General features: G+C 30.5%; 1 protein-coding gene across 1 annotated transcript in view; it reads right to left on the reverse strand.

The window, feature by feature from the left end:
• Positions 1-3,058: 3,058 nt before the first annotated feature.
• Positions 3,059-24,020, reverse strand: part of LOC145312412 (uncharacterized) — a 31,991-nt gene continuing 11,029 nt past the window's right edge. Inside the window, exons 14-22 of the mRNA XM_080151648.1 lie at positions 23,176-23,280; positions 13,651-13,812; positions 13,135-13,245; positions 12,378-12,588; positions 11,766-11,896; positions 10,031-10,163; positions 8,896-8,999; positions 5,391-5,707; positions 3,059-3,968 (exon numbers count right to left, since the gene is read on the reverse strand). Of these exons, the coding sequence (XP_080007774.1) occupies positions 5,535-5,707; positions 8,896-8,999; positions 10,031-10,163; positions 11,766-11,896; positions 12,378-12,588; positions 13,135-13,245; positions 13,651-13,812; positions 23,176-23,280 (1,130 nt within the window). The 3' untranslated portion in view covers positions 3,059-3,968; positions 5,391-5,534. The remainder of the gene's footprint in view (positions 3,969-5,390; positions 5,708-8,895; positions 9,000-10,030; positions 10,164-11,765; positions 11,897-12,377; positions 12,589-13,134; positions 13,246-13,650; positions 13,813-23,175; positions 23,281-24,020) is intronic.

Raw genomic sequence — 24,020 nt, forward strand, 5'->3', positions numbered from 1 at the left:
ACGTCATATTTTTTGCACCAATTTTTTTTTTATTTTAGGGGGGGGGGAGGTTTAAATTTTTTGGGGTGGTTTGGGTTGTCCCACCTCCCCAAGAAACTAGTTATAAACCTTCCCGGGACCTATGAGAAGCTACCCTGTAAAGGAGAACCCGATCGGTTCAGCTCTTAGCGAGATCCTTCGCTACAAACAAACAGACAGACAAACAGACAGATAGACATCGTTCTACTTTATATTATAGATGATTATATTTCTAATATTTCTAAAATGATATTGATGACTAATATAAAATATCTTTTTTACATTATTACATTATTGCATGTAAACGAAAATGAGAATTTTTGTCTCAGAACGTTTTAAGAAATGCGTTTTTTGCTACAAAAAATAATACAGAATATGTAATGAAAAATTAAAAATTCTTAAGGAGGGGGGAGAAGGGTTTTTTTAGTAACCCCCTCCATCCTCAAGAAGTTGCTTAAAGTGTCTACAAAAAATGACGTCATAGAATACTAATGACCAATGATAGGCCAGTATAATTCTACCATCAATCAATAAAATGTGTTTAATGGGATAAATAATTTATCTATAATTGTCCTTTCCCTTTCTTTTAGACTACAGGGATCTAAAGGGATAAGACAATGGTTTTTTATGTTCATCCCCTATGATGATACACAAACTTACTCCTTGTGTACAATTAGTGGTTGAAACGTTTGGACACTCAACCCAATGAACTATTCAATCAAAATACAATAAAAGTTCCCAAAGTTGTTAGGCCAACGAATAAGAAAAAGTTATTGTAAAACTTTGGGGACTAATGTAATAAACAGCCCAATATCCCCTCCCTCCATGGTTGTATAGACTGAGATAATTAAGATGATCTCTTAATCTTGTTTCATGATAGAAAAACTAATAGACCAGCTTAGACACAGATTATCAGATAACAAAACAACAGGCAAGCAGTACATTACTTACATTCAGGGAGAGGGGACATAGTCTGTTCATTACAATAGTCCCCAAAATTTTATAGTAAAGTTTTATTATTTATCGGCTGGACAACTCTGGGGACTTTTATTGAATTTGTTGGTTTACTTGTTCATTCAGTTGAGTGTCCAAACGTTTCAACCACTAATTGTAATCTACAGAACGGGTAGTTTTGTACATCATCATTGGGGATGTACTTCAATTTATTGGCCTTTGTCTTATCTCTTTAGATCCTGACTTACATTCGGTGTAGTTACTATTCAAAGTACTTGGATGATTGTCCGTCTGGTTGTCTTTCATTAAAAATGCAAATTGTCTTAGCAGTGCTACTATGATTCTCAGTGATCTAAAGGGATAAGACAATGGCTGATAAATTAATGTATATCCCCAATAATAAAAATTACAATTATCCCATCTGTAGATTACAATTAGCGGTTGAAACGTTTGGACACTCAACTTAATCAACAAACCAATCAAAATTCAATAAAAAATTACTAAGTTGTTAAGCCAACAATAAGAAAACGTTCTTATAAAACATTGGGGACTAGTGTAACAAACTGCCTAATGTCTCCTCTTTCTCTGCTTACATCGGTATAGTTACTATATAAGTACTAGGATGATTGTCCGTCTGTCTTTCCTTAAAGATGCAAAATGTCTTAGCTCTGCTGTTTTGATCTGAGAGAGAGGGGGTAATGGACTGTTTATCACATTAGTCCCCAAAGTTCTGTAGTAAAGTTTTCTTATTTATCGGCTGAACAACTTTGGGAACTTTTATTGAGTTTTTTGGTTGGTTCATCATAAAGTTGAGTGTCCAAACGATTCAACGACTAATTCTATTCCACAGAAGTGGTAATTTTGTGTATCATAATTCGGGATTCACCATTATTAATGTTGTCATCTTTGCTTAAATAACATTGAAAGTTGTTATTTAAAGATCGCATTTTTACTTATTTTTCGAAAAAATCATTTTGACATTAACCTCCACGAATAAATTGTTTATTAGATAAGAATACATCTGTGGTGAACTAGGGATCTAAAGGGAGATAAGACAATGGCGGATTAATTAATGCACATTCCAAATGCTGTCAGTTACAATTAGTGGCTGATACGTTTGGACACTCAACTTAATTAACCAACCAATCAAAATTCAATGAAAATTCTCAAAGTTGTTAAACCAAAAAATAAGAAAATGTTATTATAAAACTCTGGGTACTAATAAACAGCCCAATGTCCCCTCCCTCCCTGGTAGTGAACTAAAAATCAAGATCCTAACCGGTTACTTTCCCATTGTCTAATTTACAAGAAAATCAACAAAAAAAACTAATTTATAATTTATTAAAGACATACCATACAATTTCAAATTTATAAAGATTTCTTGATAAACTTCTTTATAATTCATTATTTCAATAATTAATTTAATTTAATGCCAACGTCATAATGTAGGAAAGAAACAGCAGCTTAAAGTGCCGTATAAAAATGACGTCATACAAAACAAATGACCAATAACAGGCCAGTATACATTGTAATTGACCTATGGTAAAATGTAAACTTGCCTACAATTGGTAATTTAAATTGTATGACGTAATTTTTTAATAGGCATCATAAGCTGATTCTGTAGAATCTAATTTAATGGGATTTTTGAAAATTTATGTGAATGATATTTATTATCTGGTAAAAACTCCTGATACAGGTCATATCTATTTCTAGTTTATTTACAATTTTGTATTTTGGTTGCTTATACTAAATAAAAAATATCATTAACACAACTAGAATTATGTCCATTTTAATGGTATAGTTCCTTTCGTGGCAATGCCTCTTAGGGGCGTTTCGTCGTAATTTCACATTAGCTTTTATAGGTTAGGTTAGGTTAAGTTGGGTTAGGTGATTGCCCAGCAGGGGTATAGCCCCACGCAAGGGCTAGAAATAGGGGAAAACCTACTGTGAAAATAGGACGAAACGCCCCTTAAAAGGCGTTGCCACGAATGGGACTATACCCCATTTTAATATTGAGGAATTATGTTTATAGTTTAAAAATATTTGATATATTTACACTGTACAAGATGTAGTTTTCTTACTATTGTTTTTTTACATGAATCATAGTAAAATATAGGAAATTTAAAATTACCTATTTTTATGTTTATAAAATGGTTAAAAGAGCTTTGATGGCTTTTGAAAGCTTAAATTGACGTTTAATACCTATATTCTTAGAAAATTTTAAATATGTTTAGGAAAAAATATATACTTAATCTTAGATAAATAAAACCAGTGTTGGCGATTTGGATTTTTAAAAATGCATCAAAAACCATCAAAACATTATGTAATATTTCTATATGGTTGCTATTATGAATGAATATGGAAGGAGGGATTAACATTATTTAATATATAATATTATAATATATTTAGATTATAAAAAAATAATATATGTATAAAAAATTGTAAGTTAATAATTTCAAACAATAAAATGAAAGAACTTAGAATTATGTTTTAAAGCAAATGAAAGATTGGGTTAAATAGAATAATTATATATTTTTTTATTAAAACTTTTCACTAAATTACATAGAATAAATATAAATTAGGAAAGTTAATTTTTTTATCAAAAAATGTCATTTTAAAATTTTTACTTTACTTAAAATTTTTTTGAAGATTTTTTTAAAGCTTGCACAAAAAATTAGGTCATAATATATAAATTTTAACTTTAATACTGTATGAGTCAGGTATTGAGAACATTAGGTATACACATTTTGTAGAAAATATATTATAAGAACACATTTCATAGACATCCTTGTCCTGTGGAACACTAAATGCAGACATTTCTGGTCAGACATTTTAATTTGGAACATATAATGCAGACATTTCTGGTCAACCATTTTAATTTGGAACATATAATACAGACATTTGCACTGTTATTTTGAAATAGTTCAATTTCAGTTGTCCATTTTTGAGCACATTGTCTTCTTTCTTGTACATATTCATATTAAACACACTAAAACCTGAAAAAAAGAATGAATTAATAAAATAAATATCTAAATTATTTATTTGTTAGAAATTAGGAAAATATTAACAATAAACAATTAAATATTAAGTAGGAAAATCAAAACATTTTCATGACGTTTGACCCAGGGAGGGAGGGGCAATGGGGTATTTATTACGCTAGTCTCCAAAGTTTTATAATATCGTTTTCGAATTCGTTGACTTAACAACTTTAGGGAATTTTAGGAAATTTTGATTGTTTGGTACATACAGTTGAGTGTCCAAACGTTTCAACCACTAATTATAATTTTGTGTATCATCATTGGGGATGTACATCAATTTATCGGCCATTGTCTTATCCTTTTAGATCCTGCACTTGATCCTTCTCTTTTTTTTCTCATAAAAAAAGATTAAGAATTTATGTTGACCTTAAGTAGAGTTTATGAAACCCAGGGATCTACAGGGATAAGACAATGGCCGTTTAAATGATATACATCCCCAATAATGAGACACAAAATTACCGCTTAAGTAGATTACATTTAGTAGTTAAAACGTTTGGACACGTAACTTTTTGAACCAATCAATAAGAAATAAATCCAGTTCCCAAAAAATATTAAGAAACCGTTATCATAAAATTTTTGGGACTAGTGTAATAAACAGCCAAATGTCCCCTCCCTCCATGACCATATTTAGAAATTTAGATGCACTTAGTTTGATGAGTTGGGACTTTATCTAAAATTGCATTTTTTTAAAGAAAGAACGAAAAAATGCTAAGTATCATGGCAAAAAAAAAATTTAAAAGAGCGTCATTTTTTAAGGTATTTCATAAAGCTTCCAGTCAAATGCACTTATTAGGTCAAACTGCTCTTAATTATACTATGCGTTTGGTCCAAATTAGGTACAGTTTGACCTTAAAAGCGCATTTGACTGGAGGCTTGCATCCAATATTACGGAAAAATGCTAAAAGATTACGCTCTTTTTTTTTTACAACTGTTTCAATTTAAACATGGGCTATAAAAAAGTATAAATAGGAATAGATTTGTATAGTGAGGTTAAAACAAGGGAAGCAAACACCTTTAGAAAAGCATCGACCAAAAAAAGTGAAAACTCTAAATTTCTCATATATCTGAAAGTTAGTAGGAAAAGTGCATCAAAATTAAATTGCTAGACTTACTTTTTCAACTTAATAAACTTTTTTTACAAATTAAAAATGCTTTTATCTTAAAATACATATTTGAAAATATATTATGTAAAAAAAAAGGAAGCAGCTTATAGTGCCTTATAAAAAAGGACGTCATACAATAAAAATGACCAATAATGAGACTGTATACATTGTTATTGACTACTGGTAAAATGTATACTGGCCCATCATTGGTTATTTTTGTTATGACGTCATCTTTTATTTGGCACTATAAGCTGCTTGAAAATAAGAAAATATTTACCTTTTCATGATTTGTTGAAAACTCCTGGTTTAATCTTGTCTTTCCTTTTTGAAGTTTCATATTAAAGCTGCTTTAACAATCTTGTTTTATTCACAGTTGATAATTTTCTTTCACTGATTTATTAAAATTAGTGATCACTGTAGATTATTGGCGTTTTTGTACACAACTTGGAAATAAACTATTTGCTATCTGTGCCCCGGCAGCCCATCTTCTCTCTGTGGACAGCCTGCTAGATCTGTTTATTGTCCAAGTGTCCGTTTTCTCCTCGTAATATTCCACTGTGCTCAGAGCTTTGCGCCCGTCCCAGCCACCAACAACTAAAATAGATGGTTTTAAAAATCAATTTTCAAGGATCGCTAGAATTTTGGCAAGTGTCATATGTGACGTCATAAAAATATGTCTAACAAAAGAGGGATGAGAGGAGAAGTGGGAGATGAAACACCTTACAAAGTGATGGATAATAGACGTATTTTTATGACGTCACATATAACACTTTCCGCTCCCCCCTTGACACATTTTTAAGTGATTTTAACTAAAAAGTTGAAAATTGTCCTTAACAGATTTTGAAACTACATTTAAAACTAATCTAATTATCCCTAATTACAGATGAATAGATTTCCAGGGAGGGGCGGGACATTGGGCTGTATATCAAATTAGTCCCCAAAGTATTATAATAACGTTTTCTTATTCGTTGCCTTAACAACTTTGGGGACTTTATTGAAATTTTATTGGTTAGTTCATTAGGTTGAGTGTTCAAACATTTCAACAACTAATTTTAAATAATTTACAAAAGGAGTAATTTTGTACATCGTCATAGAGGATTACATCAATTTATAGGCCATTGTCCTATCCCTTTAGATCCCTGATAGATTTCTCTTTTAATTAAAAATCTTCTTATTAATGATAATCAATAACTCTGATGTACCAATTAAGCTAATTAATGCCATTCATGGTTTACAATATTTTAAATACTAAAATCAAGTTTAGATAATTTCGGCTTATTTAATTCTCTAGGTTGCTATTTAAGATAGAGGAATAAACAAATTGTTAGTTCCTAAAGTTTTAAGTTGGCTTAACAGCTTTGGGGACTTTAGTGAATTTTGATTGGTTAGTTAATTAAGATGAGTATTCATCAAATGTTTCAACCACTAATTTTTATCTACAGAAGGCGTTATTTTGTGTATAATCATTGGGGATGTACATCAATTTGTCGGTCATTGTCTTATCCCTTTAGATTCCTGGATTCTACTAAATCTGGTTTAGAAAATATAATTTTGTAATTCAAGTTATTGTTTACAAATCCAATTTAAACTGATAATTGTGAATACAGGTATTGTTCTATTGTAAACAGATCAGGTCTTTGTTATCAATTATTTAAAATTAGCAGTTAATCCCCATAGAGGCCTCTAGAGAAATTTGAGGAGGGGGAAGTTGATTCCGATAACTAAATTTTTTTATTTAGATTTAAAAAGAAAAGGGAAAAAAATTAGGTTGTAAGGTAATTTTTCTAGGGGCGATTTCTCTTGGGAGGGTGGTATTACCTTCCCCCAAAAGAGTTCTTTTAAAGGTCTATGAGAAGCTACCCTGTTAAGGAGAACTATATCGGTTTAACGATTAGATAGATCCTTTAGTATAAACAGACTGACAAACAGACTGACAAACAGACTGACAAACAGACTGACAAACAGACTGACAAACAGACTGACAAACAGACTGACAAACAGACTGACAAACAGACTGACAAACAGACTGATAAACAGACTGACAAACAGACTGACAAACAGACTGACAAACAGACTGTCAAACAAACTGACAAACAGACTGACAAACAGACTGACAAACAGACTGACAAACAAACTGACAAACAGACTGACAAACAGACTGACAAACAGACTAACAAACAGACTGACAATCAGACTAAAAAACAGACTGACAAACAGACTGACAAACAGACTGACAAACAGACAGACAGATATCCTGTTATTATGATGATTATTGACCGCAAGCCTAGAAAGAGGTAAAGGGGTATGTGAAGTTGTCAACCAACCACCTTTATGTTTTAAAAATAAAAAGTATAAAAAATTAATATGAGAGGATCTTTAATAGTGCGATAGTAATAAAATGACGTAATAAAAATGAGAGATTATCCTTATCTTTTTTAGGGGTTTTCTTTCCCAGTTCTCCCCTCATCTACCTCATTTTTATGATGTCACAGGCAGATTTTTTAGACACTTTGAAAAGTTACTTTAAGAAAAAATATTTACTGCATTATTAAGGTTCATTTAAGTTAGATTTAACAAAGGATTTAATATCCTTGCTTCTAAAATCTTGGGTTACAATAAATTTTATAGGCGAATGAACTAATTGTTTTTAATTATTTCAAATATTAGATAAATTGAATAAACATCCAATAAAAGAGGTCAGGGTGAGTGAAAAAAGACCGATTTAGCTCTCCTTTCTAATAGTCCCCAGAAAGTTTCTTTTTTATCGCCCCTAGAAACATTTTATTAATTTATGTAAGCTTGATTGCAAAAAATCGTTTGACACAATTTGCTATTATATAAATCCTATCTCAAGGAGCTAAAATTCAATTGTTCTTTGTGTTTTTAACATAAAAAATATTAGCAAAATGCATTTTGGACGTAACACAAAATCCGCCTGTGAAAGGTTAATTTTTCTGTCGATTATCTTCAATGCTAACCAATATTTATCATATTCATCAAAAACATTTTAAGGTTTACTACTTTAGTATCATTACTCGATAAATTCACTTTATGTAGCTGTCCCTTCAGCGTTAATTTGTGTAATTTTGATTTAAACAAAGCAATTGATGAGCGTTTAAATAATTATTGATTTATATAAACTTTATTTTTATTATTTAGCTCAAAATATTTCATGTGAATTAATAGGTTATTTAACAATTATCGATAGATGACGGTAGTATGACAAAAGAACTCGTGATACCTCTTTAAGGCAGTTTATAGTGCTTGAAGTGTATATAAAAAAATGACGTCATGCAATACAAATGACCAATGATAGGCCAGTATACATTTTACCATTGATCAATTATAATGTATATTGGCCTCTCATTGGTCATTTGTATTGTATGAAGTTTTTTTGCTCCTGTAGTTAGCTATAAATAAACAATTAGATTCCTAATATGTTTCCTTTATACCTTATTACGATATTTTAACAGCTATCCACCCTCCTTTTATTAGACTACAAAAGAAAATAGTTAATAGGACAAGTAGACAATTATGACGAAGAGAGAGGGGACAATAGGCTGTTTATTATACTTGTCCCCAAAGTTTTATAAAAACATTTTTGTATTCGTTGGCTGAACAACTTTGGAGCCATTTACCGAATTATGACTGGTTGGTATATTAAGTACTTTAACATACAGAAGGGGTAATTTTGTATAACATCATTGGGAAGTTATCGGCTATTGTCGTATCCCTATAGACCCCTGCAATTCTGCTCTTTCCAACACTTGAATTAAACCAACCTGTAATTTTTCCACCAATGATACCAACACTGGGGCGGCCCCATCTGGCTGTATTGAGATCTGCTATCTTTAACCATTCAGCTGAAGGACCAAGTCCGAGGAACCTGAAAAAATAGATGATTAGCGAAAGAACATTATAGTTATTTATCGCATCGTATTATAGACAGTTTCCCACATATATTGAAATGAAAAATTATGTAAAAAATATAATATTGAATTTTATTATTTTTATTTTAATAAACGTGGGATATTGTCTGTAATACAATGCTAGAAATAATTGTTCAGTATGGATGAGAACCGGCTCTAATGAAGCGTATACTAACTGGATTCGAAGTCATACTGGAAATTATTTTCTCGTATTCATTCGAAACCGGTGGATTAGAACCGGTTCTTATCCATACGAAAAAGTATGTCTAGCATCGTATTATGTCGTATATTGTAGTTTTCTACGAATATAGAAATGTACAATAATAAGATTAAAACCAGTTTTTTAGTCCGTGCCTTCGGCGTCTCGGTTCTCAAAAATTCTTTTTATTATATTTTGAATATTTTCTTGGTGGGTGGGACAACCTTAACCCCCCCCCCCCAAAAAAAAAATCCCCCCTTAATTTAAAAAAAAGAATTTGTACGAATTTTGCGAATTTGCCATTTATTCCCTAAATAGGGGCGAAACCGTTAGTAAGAACTATAAAATAGATTAATACATATTCATTCAGTCTTGTTATTTTTGTTTTTGTTTTTGATTTGTTTTTTTCTTTTTTGATATTAGTATTCTTACAAGTTTTAAGAAAATTAATATAAAAAATTACATAGTCATGTTTTTATTAGCAGAATAACCTAATAATATTTATTAAGAGATTATAATTTTTTATTTTGCTTTTAAGGTTCTGCATTCACATGAATAAAAATTATCTAAAAGTCCCCAAAGTCTTACTATGACGATTTCTTATTCGTTTGTTTAACAAATTTGGGGACTTTTATTTAAATTTGGATTGGTTGGTTCATTTATTTGAGTATCCACCGTTTCGACCACTAATTGTAATCTATAGAAGGTTTAATTTTATATATCATCTTTGGGGATGTACATCAATTTATCGGCCATTGTCTTATCCCTTTAGACCCCTGATATTCCTACCTGACATCATTAAGCCTGGTTCCTCCTGAGTCTCCGCCCACAACCAGGACTCCTTGTTGACCCTTCAGCTCTACAAGCGCGCACCCGTGCTGCGCCCGCAGCGGGTTCAGTTTAGGCAGGTCAGTCCATATACCTGGAAACATAGAATCGTTATCATATAATTTGTTTGCATGGATGAAGCTATACAAATGACCAATGATAGGCCAATATATATTGTAATTGACCAATGGTAAAATGTATACTGGCCTATCACTGGTCATTTGTTGTTTGATAAAAAGATGTTTGATAATAAATTGGTAGATGTACAGTAATACTGAATATCTACAGTGTGTTTTTTTATGAGAACTTTTTTGAAAGCAATTTTACCCCACTTATAGTTATCAGAATTTAATGATTAATGGCTTATTTTCTTTGTTTTTTAAGGCAATTAATAGAACAAAAAGTACAGTAAAATCTAAATTTCAAAACTTAGGTGTTAACATATAAAAATGGTTTTAGCGCATTTTTCTTATGCTCAAATAATCAACCTTTTGCAAGAATGGCTGCTAAACACTTCAAAGTTGAGATATAGAGCTATGTATACAGATACTATTAGGGACATGTACTAGAACATATCAAAGTTTGAAGGTCATATATCAACCAGGGAGGGAGTACTGGCCCCCCAAAGTTGACTACAGAAAATCCATTTTTTTAAGAAAAATGCGCTAAAACCATTTTTATATGTTAACACCTAAGTTTTGAAATTTAGATTTTACTGTACTTTTTGTTCTATTAATTGCCTTAAAAAACAAAGAAAATAAGCCATTAATCATTAAATTCTGATAACTATAAGTGGGGTAAAGTTGCTTTCAAAAAAGTTCTCATAAAAAAAACACACTGTATTTGCATATTCTGCCATTTGAAACTGACAAACATTGATAAAATGAAAGGATTTTAGATTAACGAATTCTTCTTAATTCCAAAATTTTAATTTTCAAAATTTAATTTAAAAGATGATTAATTAAACATCAACATAAATAGACGGTTATAAAACTTTAAAACAAATAGAAAAAATTATAAAAATCAAAATATGTTTGAAGGAAAAAAACCTATATTGGAAAATATATATTGGACTGACAAGCAGACAAATTAGGTTAAGAAAATCTGGAAAATTTTAAGTACTAGAATTTTTACATTGAATACTAATTAGGGATTGTATAAGGGATAAGTTTTCAAACTTTGGACAAAATAATCCTTTTAAAAATTTTAAAATTATAACCTTTTATAGATTTTACGATTCTAACCATTGTAAAAACTCCAGGGCTTTCTACCTTTTAATCAAACCGTGTTACAGCAATCAAATAGAAGTAAATAATAGAGGGGGCAGTGGTTAAATAACTTTTGCCGTACCTCCTGTCTGAAGCATCTCATGAAAATGAAGTTCTTAGCTTAGTAAGTTGTGTATTTGTTACATCAATTTTGAAAATAAAAACATGTTGTAATAGTTGTTTATCGCATCGTATTATAGACAGATTTCCGTGGATATTAAAATGAGAAAAAAAATTAAGATTGACACAAGTTTTGTTAGCTCCGAGGGTCTAACAAAACTGGTATTAATCTTATGATTGTACATTTTTATATCAGTAGAAAACTGGATATGATACCATACGATACATGATTTTTCAGTATGGCTTAGAACCTGTTCTAGTCAAGCGGATAATAATCGGATTAGAAGCCATGCTGGAGACATAATTACCTGTGTCTATGTCAAATCTTTGTACATTGGAGAGGGCTCCATACCCTCCAGTTACTACTATAGATCCATTTCCAAGTCCCACGGCACAATGGGAGGATCTATCAGATGGCAGCGGATTGGCAACTGACCAACTAAAAAAAAATATTATGAAATATATTTTTATTTCTATTTCTTAAATAATGAAAACTATTGGGAAGGAATAAAGCATTTTTTTACCCAATATCAAACGGAAAATATTCTAGTATTTGTAAATAGTTAAGGGTCTTAGGGGTCTTAACCTCTACTGGCCATTGTAATATCTTTAGGGGTAGAAAATAGTATAAATATTCATGTTCTACTGATTTTTGGTAAAAAAGGTTTTTCAAAAAGTTATGTGAATTGATTTATGTGACAATCCTAAACATTCATCAACTAAACTTCCTTTATTTTTCATGTTAAATAAGGAGATACTTGTAAACCTGTCAAAGATGTTTAGAGTAACCATAAAAATGACGTCATAACTACCATTGATAGGACAAAACACAGACTAAATTACCAATGGCAGGCCAATATACATTTTAATGGTTGGCCAGTATGACGTCATTTTTATAGACACTATAAAAAGTGTCATACCTGTCAGAAACCGGATCATAGACCTCCATACTGGCCGTGTATCCAGACAAAGGTCCTAGGGAGCCGCCCATCACAAACAACTTCCCGCTTTCCGCGGCCCAGGCGGCCGCATCCCTGGGGACGGCCAGGCTTGCTATCCGCTCCCAGGTGGGGGAGGAGTTGGATTCAGGTTCTGGGAACACAAGCTTCCAACAGTCCGTCTTGGGGTCACCTTAACATAGAGATTGTTAATAATTTAGTCATAGGGTTAAAAAAATCAATAAAGAGTTAATAACATAGAAAAGTATTTATAATTACTAAAGAAACATAGCTGTTTTGTGTCTTTTTAGTGCCTATAAGAAATGACGTCACACAATACAAATTACAAATGATAGGCCAATACATAGACTAATTTACCAATGCAGGCCAGGCAATATTAAAAGCTTCATTTTTCATTACAAAAATACATCTTTTTTGTTGGTCTTAAATTATTTTGCTTTTGGATCATATTCTTGAGAGTGGACATATAAGGCAGGGATCATAAGGGATCAATGGTCGATAAATTGATGTACATCCCCAATGATAATACACATAATTACCCCTTCTGCGGATTAAAATAAGTGGTTGAAACGTTTAAACGCTCAATCATTAAATTCATTAAAAGTCACTAAAGTTGTTAAGCCAACAAATAAGAAGATGTTACTATTAAACTTTGTGGACTAGTTTAATAAACAGAACATTGTCTCCACTCCCCCTGCATATAAGGATATTCGCATACCTAGGAAGTTAATTCCACCGCAGACGACAACAGTATCTGTGTCCAGGGATGCGGCAACACTTTTCCATCTCATTCCAGGTAGAGCGGGCACTGCATTTCTACACAGTCCACCTAAATCAATCATTTGTTAGTTTAAATATTACAAGAGTCTTCTTGACGTGCTTTATATTTTATTTTAGTTTAAAAATAAAAAATAAAAAAATGGAGGTGGTCATTTCTTTTTGGGGGCGATTTCTTTTGATGGGGGGGAGCCATATCAGTTCAGCGGATAGCGAGATCCTTAGGTACACACAAATCGAGATCCTGTTACTTGAATATAAGGATGCATATCTTTTGTGAGGGAGGTATTTTTTTCATACGAGAGGGGTAGTTACCCTTCCCAAAACTAGTTCCATATCTTCCCCGAACATTTACTGCAAAGGAGAACCATATCTGTTTAACTTAGTTTTAGTGATATCTTAAGGTACAAACTCAAATCCTCCTACAGTTAATAAAACTGAAATGAACAAAACTAACCTGAAGTAATAAGTTCCACAGAGCTAAGAACCCCGTAGGTATCCGATCTTCCTCCCACAACGAGCATAGCGCCAGGCTTCACACAGATCAGCTTCTTTGACCACAGCCCGTTGGCGCACACGGTCTCCCGCGAGTCCAGTGACACGAATCCCTCGTTGCATTCTGAAATAATTTAAAATTTATATAACGGTCAGGGATCTAAAGGTATAAGACAACGGCCGATAAATGGATGTACATTCCATATGATGATACACAAAATTACTTCTTTACATTAAAAGTCCCCAAAGTTGTTAAGCCAACGAATAAGAAAATGTTACTATAAAACTGTGGAGACTGAGCCTATTGTCCACTCTCTCTCTGTATAACGGAAGTGTTGCCCTATCTGCTAAAGCAACAGGATGATTGACTGTTTGTCTCGCTGTAACAATAGATGCGACAAACGATAAAAGCTTCAACATAAATATCTTATTTTTAAGTAAAACAGGTCTTAAATCACTTTTTCTTTTAAGATTACACTTATTTAACAGACTGATGTGTACAACTGGTTAGATTGTTGAAATACTCTTTAAACCCTTAAAAAAAAATCTAAGATTAAAATCCATGACCTAAATTTTTCATATTGTGCATTTCTTAATGTTGTAAAGTTTATACATAAGCTAAGATGTTTTTTGAAAAGACAAAGATCAAAGTGTGTTAAAAATCACCCATGTGACGTCATAAAAATGAGGGAGATGAGAGAAGAAGTGGGAAAGGAAACCCCTAAAAAAGAAATGGATAATTCCTCATTTTTATGACGTCACATGGGTGATTTTTAACACATTTTGGTGTTTGTCTTTGAAAACACTAATAGTCATTTGACAAAACGATCAAAGATTATCTTTTTCATCCTCCTGACTGTAAAAAAGATTTATTATATTGAAAGGTTTTTTAAACAGGGAAAATGTTTATTAAAATAGTTTCTAAAGAATTCAAGCTTGAGATATATGTATCCTTATAATAAAATAACATGATGTCTGTCTGTCTGTTTGTACCAAACGATCTCGCTAATCGCTGAATCAAAGTGGTTCTCTTTTTACAGGGTAGCTTCTCAAAAGTCCTGGAAAGGTTTATAACTATTCTCAAGTGCCCCTAGAGGCCTCTAGAGGGCATAGCCACTGGTTTATAATAAAGGAGTCTAAGGAAATACTCACACCCCCCTCCAAATTTTAACCAGGAGTAAAATTTACACGATTTCTAAAATCTAAGAGCTTTAAAATATGTAAAAATATAAAATTCAATTCAAATATTCTTTCTAATCAATATACCTTTTCAGAGTTCTTTCCTTGTATATATATATATATATTTTATAGGTAAATGTCTGTAAGAAAAATCATGCATAAAGGGTTCAGGCTTTTCGGTTATGTTTAGATAATTCTTTTTAAAGTTAATGAAAACATAAAGGAATGTTTTTTTTTTTATATAACTAATTGAACTAATTGGGCGTTATCCAATTTAAAATATTGATCTCCTATGACGAGGGAGAGAGGGGAAATTGTCCCTAAAGTTTTATAATAACGTTTTCTTATTCGTTGGCTTATCAACTTTGGGGACTTTTGTGAATTTGATTGGTAGCTTCATTAAGTTGAGTGTTCAAACGTTTTAACCCCTCATTTTAACCTACAGAAGTGGTAATTTGATATTTAAATAAAAGAAAACATATTTTATTTATTACTTATCCTTAAACCTGAAAAAAAGTAAATTGCTCTAAAATTTCCTTCCTTCCTTCTCTTTCTATTATCAGAATACAATTTATTTCCAAGAGAAATCACATTCAAATGCTTTCATAGAATAAGAAACAAACATAAAAACATGATGACAGACAGAAAAATAAATGATCTGATTAAACGTTTTATCCTATGATTTTGTTTATAAGTTGATAAAGGGATAACCCAATCACCGATAAATTGATGTGAATTCCCAATGATAATACACAAAATTACCCCTGCTGATTGTAATATTTTGTTGAAACGTTGTAACTCAATCAACTAAATGAACCAACTAATCAAAATTCAATATTAGTCCTTAAAGTTGATAAGCAAACGAGTAAGAAAATGTTATTATAAAACTTTAGGGACTAGTGTAATAAACAGCCCAATGTACCCTCCCTCCCTGTCTCATAATAGATTCTAGGTATTACAGAAACCACTCTTAATAATTACTTTGTCTATATTTAGTTTAAATTTATTTTATGTTAAAACTTTATTTTTTATAGATTCAGAGTATCTTCTAATTTTTATATTTTTCCCAGACTATCAAAAGAATTTTGATAAATATGATATTAGCTTGCTTCCAATTTTCCAATAAACATTATACATTCTTTTAAATTTGAAATTTACTAAATGATTTTAAAAGATAAAGTCTACATTAAAAAGAACTAACAACAATAATCTATAAATTAAAACAATCTTAGACTTAATTTTATTTGCTTGAAATGCTTTATTCAAATTTCTAGTTTAATTCTTAAACATAAATTGTAAAGTAGAAATTTTTTTTTCATGGTACTTTTATCATAAAAGGGTCTACATAAATCCCCAAAAATGGATAAAAACTGTCCAAGATACAAGAGTAGGATTAAAATGAAATTTTTAACAACTATATTATTTTCTAATGACTAAATGAAGGATATGGATTTCCCAGGGAGGGAGGGGGCATTGGGCTTTTTATTACACTAGTTGAATGATAACGTTTTTTATTTGTTAGCTCAACAATTTTGGGAACTTTTATCAAATTTTGATTGGTTCGTTAATTAAGAGGAGTGCCCTAACGTTAATACCACTCATTGTAATGTAAAGAAGGAGTCATTTTATGTATTATCATTGGGGATGTACATCAAGTTATCGGCCATTGTCTTATCCCTTTAGATCCCTGGGACTACCAATAAATGTAATGCACTGAAAATCAAGGAAGTTGTGTTTTTGACACATTTATTAAGATAAATGGAGAGGCAAATATATTTATTTATACTCAGAAATCTAAAGGGCAATGGCCGATAAATTGATGCACGTCCCCAATGATGATACACAAATTACCTCATCTATATATTAAAAATGGTGGTTGAAACGTTTAAATACTCAACTTAATGAATCTTCCAATCAAAATTCACTAAAGTTCCCTAAAGTTGTTAAGCCAACGAATAAGATTATAAAACTTTGGGGACTAGTGTAATAAACAGCACATTTTCCTCTTTCTCTCTGATTTATACTAAAGTATGTATAAGAATTAATAAATGTAAGTTTATTAAGATCTTGCAAATGGATGGACAGATCATCGGTCAACCAATACATGAAAGCTTATTTAAGTAAAAGATATTTGGCTTGGGGTAGGTCATCATTCACCCCAAAAAGTAAAAACAAAAGAGAAACAAAAAGTTTTTACTAATTCTTTTAGAATTAGAAAATTTAAATACTTTTTATATTTTTTTTAAAGAGATTATAATACAGGCATATTTTTTGTAATAGTTAATAGCTATTTATCTCATCGTATTTAAGGCAGCTTTACGTGAATATTGAAGTAAAAAATTATAAGTTTAAGACCAGTTTTGCTATTGTTTTGGGCTAACAAAACTTAGGATTTTTATTTTAATATTCTTGGAAATAGTCTGTAATATAATGCTAAACATAATTTTTCAGTATGGCTGAGAACCAGTTCTAATCCATCAGATATTAATCGGCTTTGTAGCCAAACTGGAAGATAATATTATTCTTTTATTTCTGGACAAATGTATGTCTGTATGATAAAGTTAATTATGAAAAATAAATATTAATGTAAATGGGATAAAACTATTTTTTTCTCTTTACAATATACTTATTTCAGTTAAGATTATTTTCTCTTTAGATAAGTAAGGGGTTTTTATTAACTATTTCATATTTTGTACATCAAACTACAATAATTTGAACTACAAATCGTCATATTAAATCAAATATACTCTACTCTACTCAAATACCTTGCTAATATACTTGTATAGATCTGAAACTTAACAATACTCTACTCTTCACATATACCTCACTAATATACTTGTATAAGTATAATACTTAACAATACTCTACTCTACTCAAAAACCTCACTAATATACTTGTATAGATCTAACACTTAACAATACTCTACTCTACTTAAATACCTCACAAATAAACTTGTATAGATCTAACACTTAACAATAATTTACTCTACTCAAATATTTACTAATATACTTGTATAGATCTAACTCTTAACAATACTCTACTCTACTCAAATACCTCACTAATATACTTGTATAAATATAACACTTAACAATACTCTACTCTGCTCAAATACCTCACCAATATACTTGTACAGATCTAACACTTAACAAAACACTACTCTACTCAAATGACACACTAATATACTTGTATAGATCTAACACTTAACAATACTTTACTCTACTCAAATACCTTACTAATATACTTGTATAAATATAACACTTAACAATACTCTACTCTACTCAAACAACTCACTAATATACTTGTATAGATCTAACACTTAACAATAATTTACCCTACTCAAATATTTACTAATATACTTGTATAGATCTAACACTTAACAATACTCTACTCTACTCAAGTACCTGTATGTATGTATATTTAAATTCAATTATTATACATATGACAACGTTTATGTAAGTGGATTATAGAAGAAAAAACAATTACAATTAATCATAATGCAAAAAAGAACATAAAGTCAGTCATAAGTAAATAATTGCGACTTGACACCTCATTTATGACCATTAGTCAAGTTTGAGGGTTTACCCAAGCCGCGGTTTGTGTTTTCAGATAAGGGAGTAAAAAAACCCTTGGAGATATGATTAAATTAAATGTGACTTAACTGGTGTTTATTATGTGTTTCTATTGGAATTTGTTTGTATATAGAAATAATGAATGTCATTTAGAAGTTCAAAAATGTAAAAATATGCTGATTTGTATGTTTAGAAGAAAACTATGCTGATTGTATCATAAGAAAATAATTTTTAGTATGATATTTAGGAGGAAGCTACTCTTTTATTAGATGTCTACATTGTTTGCAGCTGTGATTTATTAGGATGGGGTGTTGTGGCCGTTTAGGATACAGTATTTGATTTGCAGAAGATGACATTGCTGACATTTGCTGTTAGAACAACTTACACACAACCACCTCTGAAAGTTTAAATTATTATATATAGTCTTAGGATACATTAGTTTAGGTTTGTAGTTGATATAGGTGACATTTGCTGTTAAATCAACTAAAAATAAACACCTGAAAGTTTAAATTATTATATGTAGTCTAATAGATACATGCCCCTCCCATTAAGCATAAATCAAAGGACTAATTTTTGGGAGACCTACATAATAGAAAAATGCTAACCCTCTGGACTTAGCTAGCAAAATTCTGATGATAGGCCAATTTTGATATTATGTTACACAAGTAAATATTGTAAGTATGATTTTATAACTAATGTCTGGCCGATTAAGTTGTATTAGACGATTAGATTGAAGATTATTTTTTGAAGATTAAGTTGTATAAATTAAAGGACTAATTTTTGGGAGACCTACATAATAGAAAAATCTAACCCCCATCATTAGCTAGCAAAATTCTGATGCTAGGCCAAAATTGTTATGTATGTTGCAGAAGTGAATATATATAAGTATAATTCTATAACTAATGTCTGGCAGATTAACTATTGACTATGAAATATTACTTATTTTCTTGGGAAGAAGTGGCCGTTTTAGGTAAAATATTTTAAATTTGAAGAATTTTGTTTTTATAAATGAAGGCAGAGATGACATAGTAGCGATTTGAATTTATGGCGATTATAAAACTTGAAGATGAAGGGTTGTAATTGGCTTTGAAACGTGGTTGACATTGAATTTGGGTTTGTAGATATCATCACTTAAATCCATTTTAGATGTAGATTCTAGAAGTTTTGTCTTGGAATAAATATTTTTATTTAACTAAAGTTGATGTTTATATGTTGGATTTTTGTGTGAGGTTACTCACTTAAGTCACAAGTGAGTTTACTGCAGCTTTCACATTGTGCATGCAACTGTATGCTCTGAGAGCTTACACTAAACTGACCTACCTACTGACCTAAATACCTTGCTAATATACTTGTATAGATCTAAAACTTAACAATACTCTACTCTTCACATATACCTCACTAATATACTTGTATAGATCTGAAACTTAACAATACTCTACTCTACACACATACCTCACTAATATACTTGTATAGATCTAACACTTAACAATAATTTACTCTACTCAAATATTTACTAATATACTTGTATAGATCTAACACTTAACAATACTCTACTCTACTTAAATACCTCACTAATATACTTGTATAGATCTAACACTTAACAATACTCTACTCTACTCAAATATTTACTAGTATACTTGTATAGATCTAACACTTAACAATACTCTACTCTACTCAAATACCTCACAAATAAACTTGTATAGATCTAACACTTAACAATAATTTACTCTACTCAAATATTTACTAATATACTTGTATAGATCTAACACTTAACAATACTCTACTCTACTCAAATACCTCACTAATATACTTGTATAGATCTAACACTTAACAATACTCTACTCTACTCAAATACCTCACTAATATACTTGTATAAAACTAACACTTAATAATACTCTACTCTACTCAAATACCTCACTAATATACTTGTATAGATCTAACACTTAACAATACTCTATTTTACTCAAATACCTCACTAATATACTTGTATAGATCTAACACTTAACAGGAGGAGAATCTAACACTTAACAATACTCTACTATACTCAAATACCTCACTAATATACTTGTATAAATATAACACTTAACAATACTCTACTCTACTCAAATACCTCACTAATATACTTGTATAGTGTATTGACACATCTATTATTTAACAATTCTCTTGATAATATTATTTAGAAAATAAATAATATTTTTTCCAAGACCGTTTTTCTTTTTGTTGTGAAGCATCATACAAATCAAATGATAGTAAACATTGTAATTGACCAATAGTAAAATGTATACTGGTCTTTCATTGATCATTTGTACAATATGGCGTCATTTTTAATAGGAACTATAAGATGTTTTTTTCTTTATATGTCTTTTATTATCAAAGTCTTTAAGATATAACCCTAAATATTGCTTTGTTTGAACGCAACATAGACATGTTACGTAGATGCTTGAACGCAACATAGACATTTAAAAAAAAACATTTAAGTGCCACTAGAGGCCTCTAGGAGCGTAGCCGCTAGTAACTAATATTATAAGCAAAGATTATTTTTTTTCTGTTGTCAAATTTCATAGTTTTATCTTTTTTTTTGGTACAAAATAGAAACGGAAATTTACAATTTTATGATATACGAAAAACAGGGATGGAAATATACATTTTGAATTAGTAATTCAAAGCAAATTATATTTGATATCGTTTTGATTCATCTATTTACTAAGTAATATTCTATGTTAATATACTAAAATATTACGTTAATAAACTGTCTTTTCCCCTGTTTCATTGCTAGTTACTAAGGGATCAGCCGCCAATATTTTATAAATGAAAAACGGACCCGTCCTTAGCTTCTTTAGGAAGTACGGGCATATAATGGCATAAAACCGTCTCATGTCTTAGATCTACAAAAAACCTTACTCTGTCCCTCTAAAATCAAGAACAAAATCTGAGTAGATCTTAATGGACAGACAAAAAAATACTGAACTATAGATAAATATCCATTCATAAAATAGCTATAAATACAAAAAAAAAGACGAATTGCTTGAGAACATCAGGGAAGAGACATTGGGATGTTTGTTTAATACACTAGTCCCCAAAGTTTTATAATAACAATTTCTAAATCGTTGGCTCAATAACTTTATTGCTTTTTGATTGGTCGGTTCATTAAATTGAATGTCTATACGTTTCAACCGCTAATTGTAATCTACAAATGGGGTAATTTTGGTGATGTACATCAATTTATGGGCCAGTGTCTTATCCCTTTAGATCCCTGGCTTTAAAATGAAAAAAAACTGTGTATAAAAAGAAAGTTGAATTGTCGAGAGGAAATTACATCTTTTGTACGACAATTCAACAGAATCCAACAGGATGACAGATATCTTTTTTTTGGAGTGTAGCTACTCAATATTCTAATCCAACAAGATCCAACAGGATGACAGATATCTTTTTTTCGGAGTGTAGCTACTCAATATTCTAATCCAACAGAATCCAACAGGATGACAGATATCTTTTTTTCGGAGTGTAGCTACTCAATATTCTAATCCAACAGAATCCAACAGGATGACAGATATCTTTTTTTCGGAGTGTAGCTACTCAATATTCTAATCCAACAGAATCCAACAGGATGACAGATATCTTTTTTTCGGAGTGTAGCTACTCAATATTCTAATCCAACAAGATCCAACAGGATGACAGATATCTTTTTTTCGTAGTGTAGCTACTCAATATTCTAATCCAACAGAATCCAACAGGATGACAGATATCTTTTTTTCGGAGTGTAGCTACTCAATATTCTAATCCAACAGAATCCAACAGGATGACAATATCTTTTTTTTCGGAGTGTAGCTACTCAATATTCTAATCCAACAGAATCCAACAGGATGACAGATATCTTTTTTTTTTTGGAGTTTAGCTACTTAATACTTACTATGTTTAGCTAACAGTAATTTATGAGCCATGGTAATTCATATTCGATTGTATATGATCGTGTCGTATGGGTGATTTGCCTCTGGACTGAACAATAACAGTCAACTTGTCAACTTGACTCTTGGGCCTTCACCTCATACCCGTAGTACAGTTAACATAAAGTGTTTTTTTTTTGTCTAAAGCTGAAGAAATCGAAAAAACTATTACAATTGATTAGTACTTTTCAGAGAAGCTTTATAATTGTCTATTGGTATTTTTAAGCTACTTTTCTGTAAAGGCTACGGGAGAAGTAATTAGTTAAGTAGAAAGTCAAAGCAGTAATATCTTTACCTTTTAATGGTTATCTAAGCATTTGAAATGTTTGAGGTTACGAATAAGATTTTTTGGGCCTCTATTTGCTAGCCTTTTAAACTATGTAGATCTTTTTAGTGAATGGCATAGTTAATTTTGAATTCTATAAACACATCTATTCTTGCTTACTAGGTATGTAGAAAAACAAGTTTTAGAATGTTATATATAGTGTGTATAAAAACGTATCTTTTACAGAAAAATAAATTAAAAATATTCAAAGGAAGCATCATGATTCCTATAACAGTAGGGTACAATTTAGAAACGTAGCTACTCTGTACTCGTTACCAGGAAGTCCGTACGTTCATTAAAAACATATCCTAAATCGTAATTAGCTGTTATTGGAATCAACATACAAAGATTGAAATCATTAGAACAATGCTAATTTATGTTACGGACGGACGTACAGACAGACCGAACCAAATTATATAAATGTTTCGCTTTAATATAGATTTTTAATTGAAAAAAAATTAAAGATTTACCTAAAAGGCATTTATCACCAGTCTTGACTATGAAGTTTCCTCTGGCTTTGACACCCGTAGGACAATCTATCTTTCCATCTGAGGGCCAGGGGTTCATCACACAATCTAAAGATTAAGGAAAAAATTGTAAATGTGCATTTTATTACAAGAATTACAAGAATAATAAAAGTTTAAGTTACAGTATATAAATTTAAAGTCACATTAGAAGTATGGAATATTGAAATATGACGTCATTCGGAATACTTCGGACAAAAAAAATAGTTTATCCCCATATAACATAGGCACTATAAAGAGCTTATAAAAACTTAAAATCATTTTTAAAATATTGAAACTACAAACAAAATTCTTGACGGGTTAAATTAATTAATGGGTCAATCAATTATATTTTGTTACAGATTTTTTTTACTACTTTTGATTTAGTAATTAAAAAATTCTCAAAACAATAAAGAAATATTTTTTTCTTCTTCAAATTTTGCCAAAATAAGAACAATAGAGATATTTGTAATTTTGTTATTAATAAATAAAAATGTTTATATTGTATTGTATTATTTATGCGTCAAAAGATTGAAAATTTAATAACACATATGCAAAATTTTGCATTAAAATAAGAAAATAATATAAATATTCAAATTATGGATGGTGCATTTATCATTTTTTAAACATAATATTATTTCTGTATTCAAAAAATAAAAGTAACATTTGTTGTTTGGGTATCCATATGTATGTATGTCTTACAAAAAAGATGGAACGATTGTTCAGCAATCTTCAAGGTTTTACGATTAAAAGCTATGCTAAAATCAAAGTGCATTAAATTGACGTGAATGAGATAATACTTTAGATTACGA

The sequence above is a fragment of the Acartia tonsa genome, chromosome 2 (assembly GCF_053477335.1).
Source record: "Acartia tonsa isolate MP-2025a chromosome 2, ASM5347733v1, whole genome shotgun sequence".
Classification (NCBI taxonomy): Eukaryota; Metazoa; Arthropoda; class Copepoda; order Calanoida; family Acartiidae; genus Acartia; species Acartia tonsa.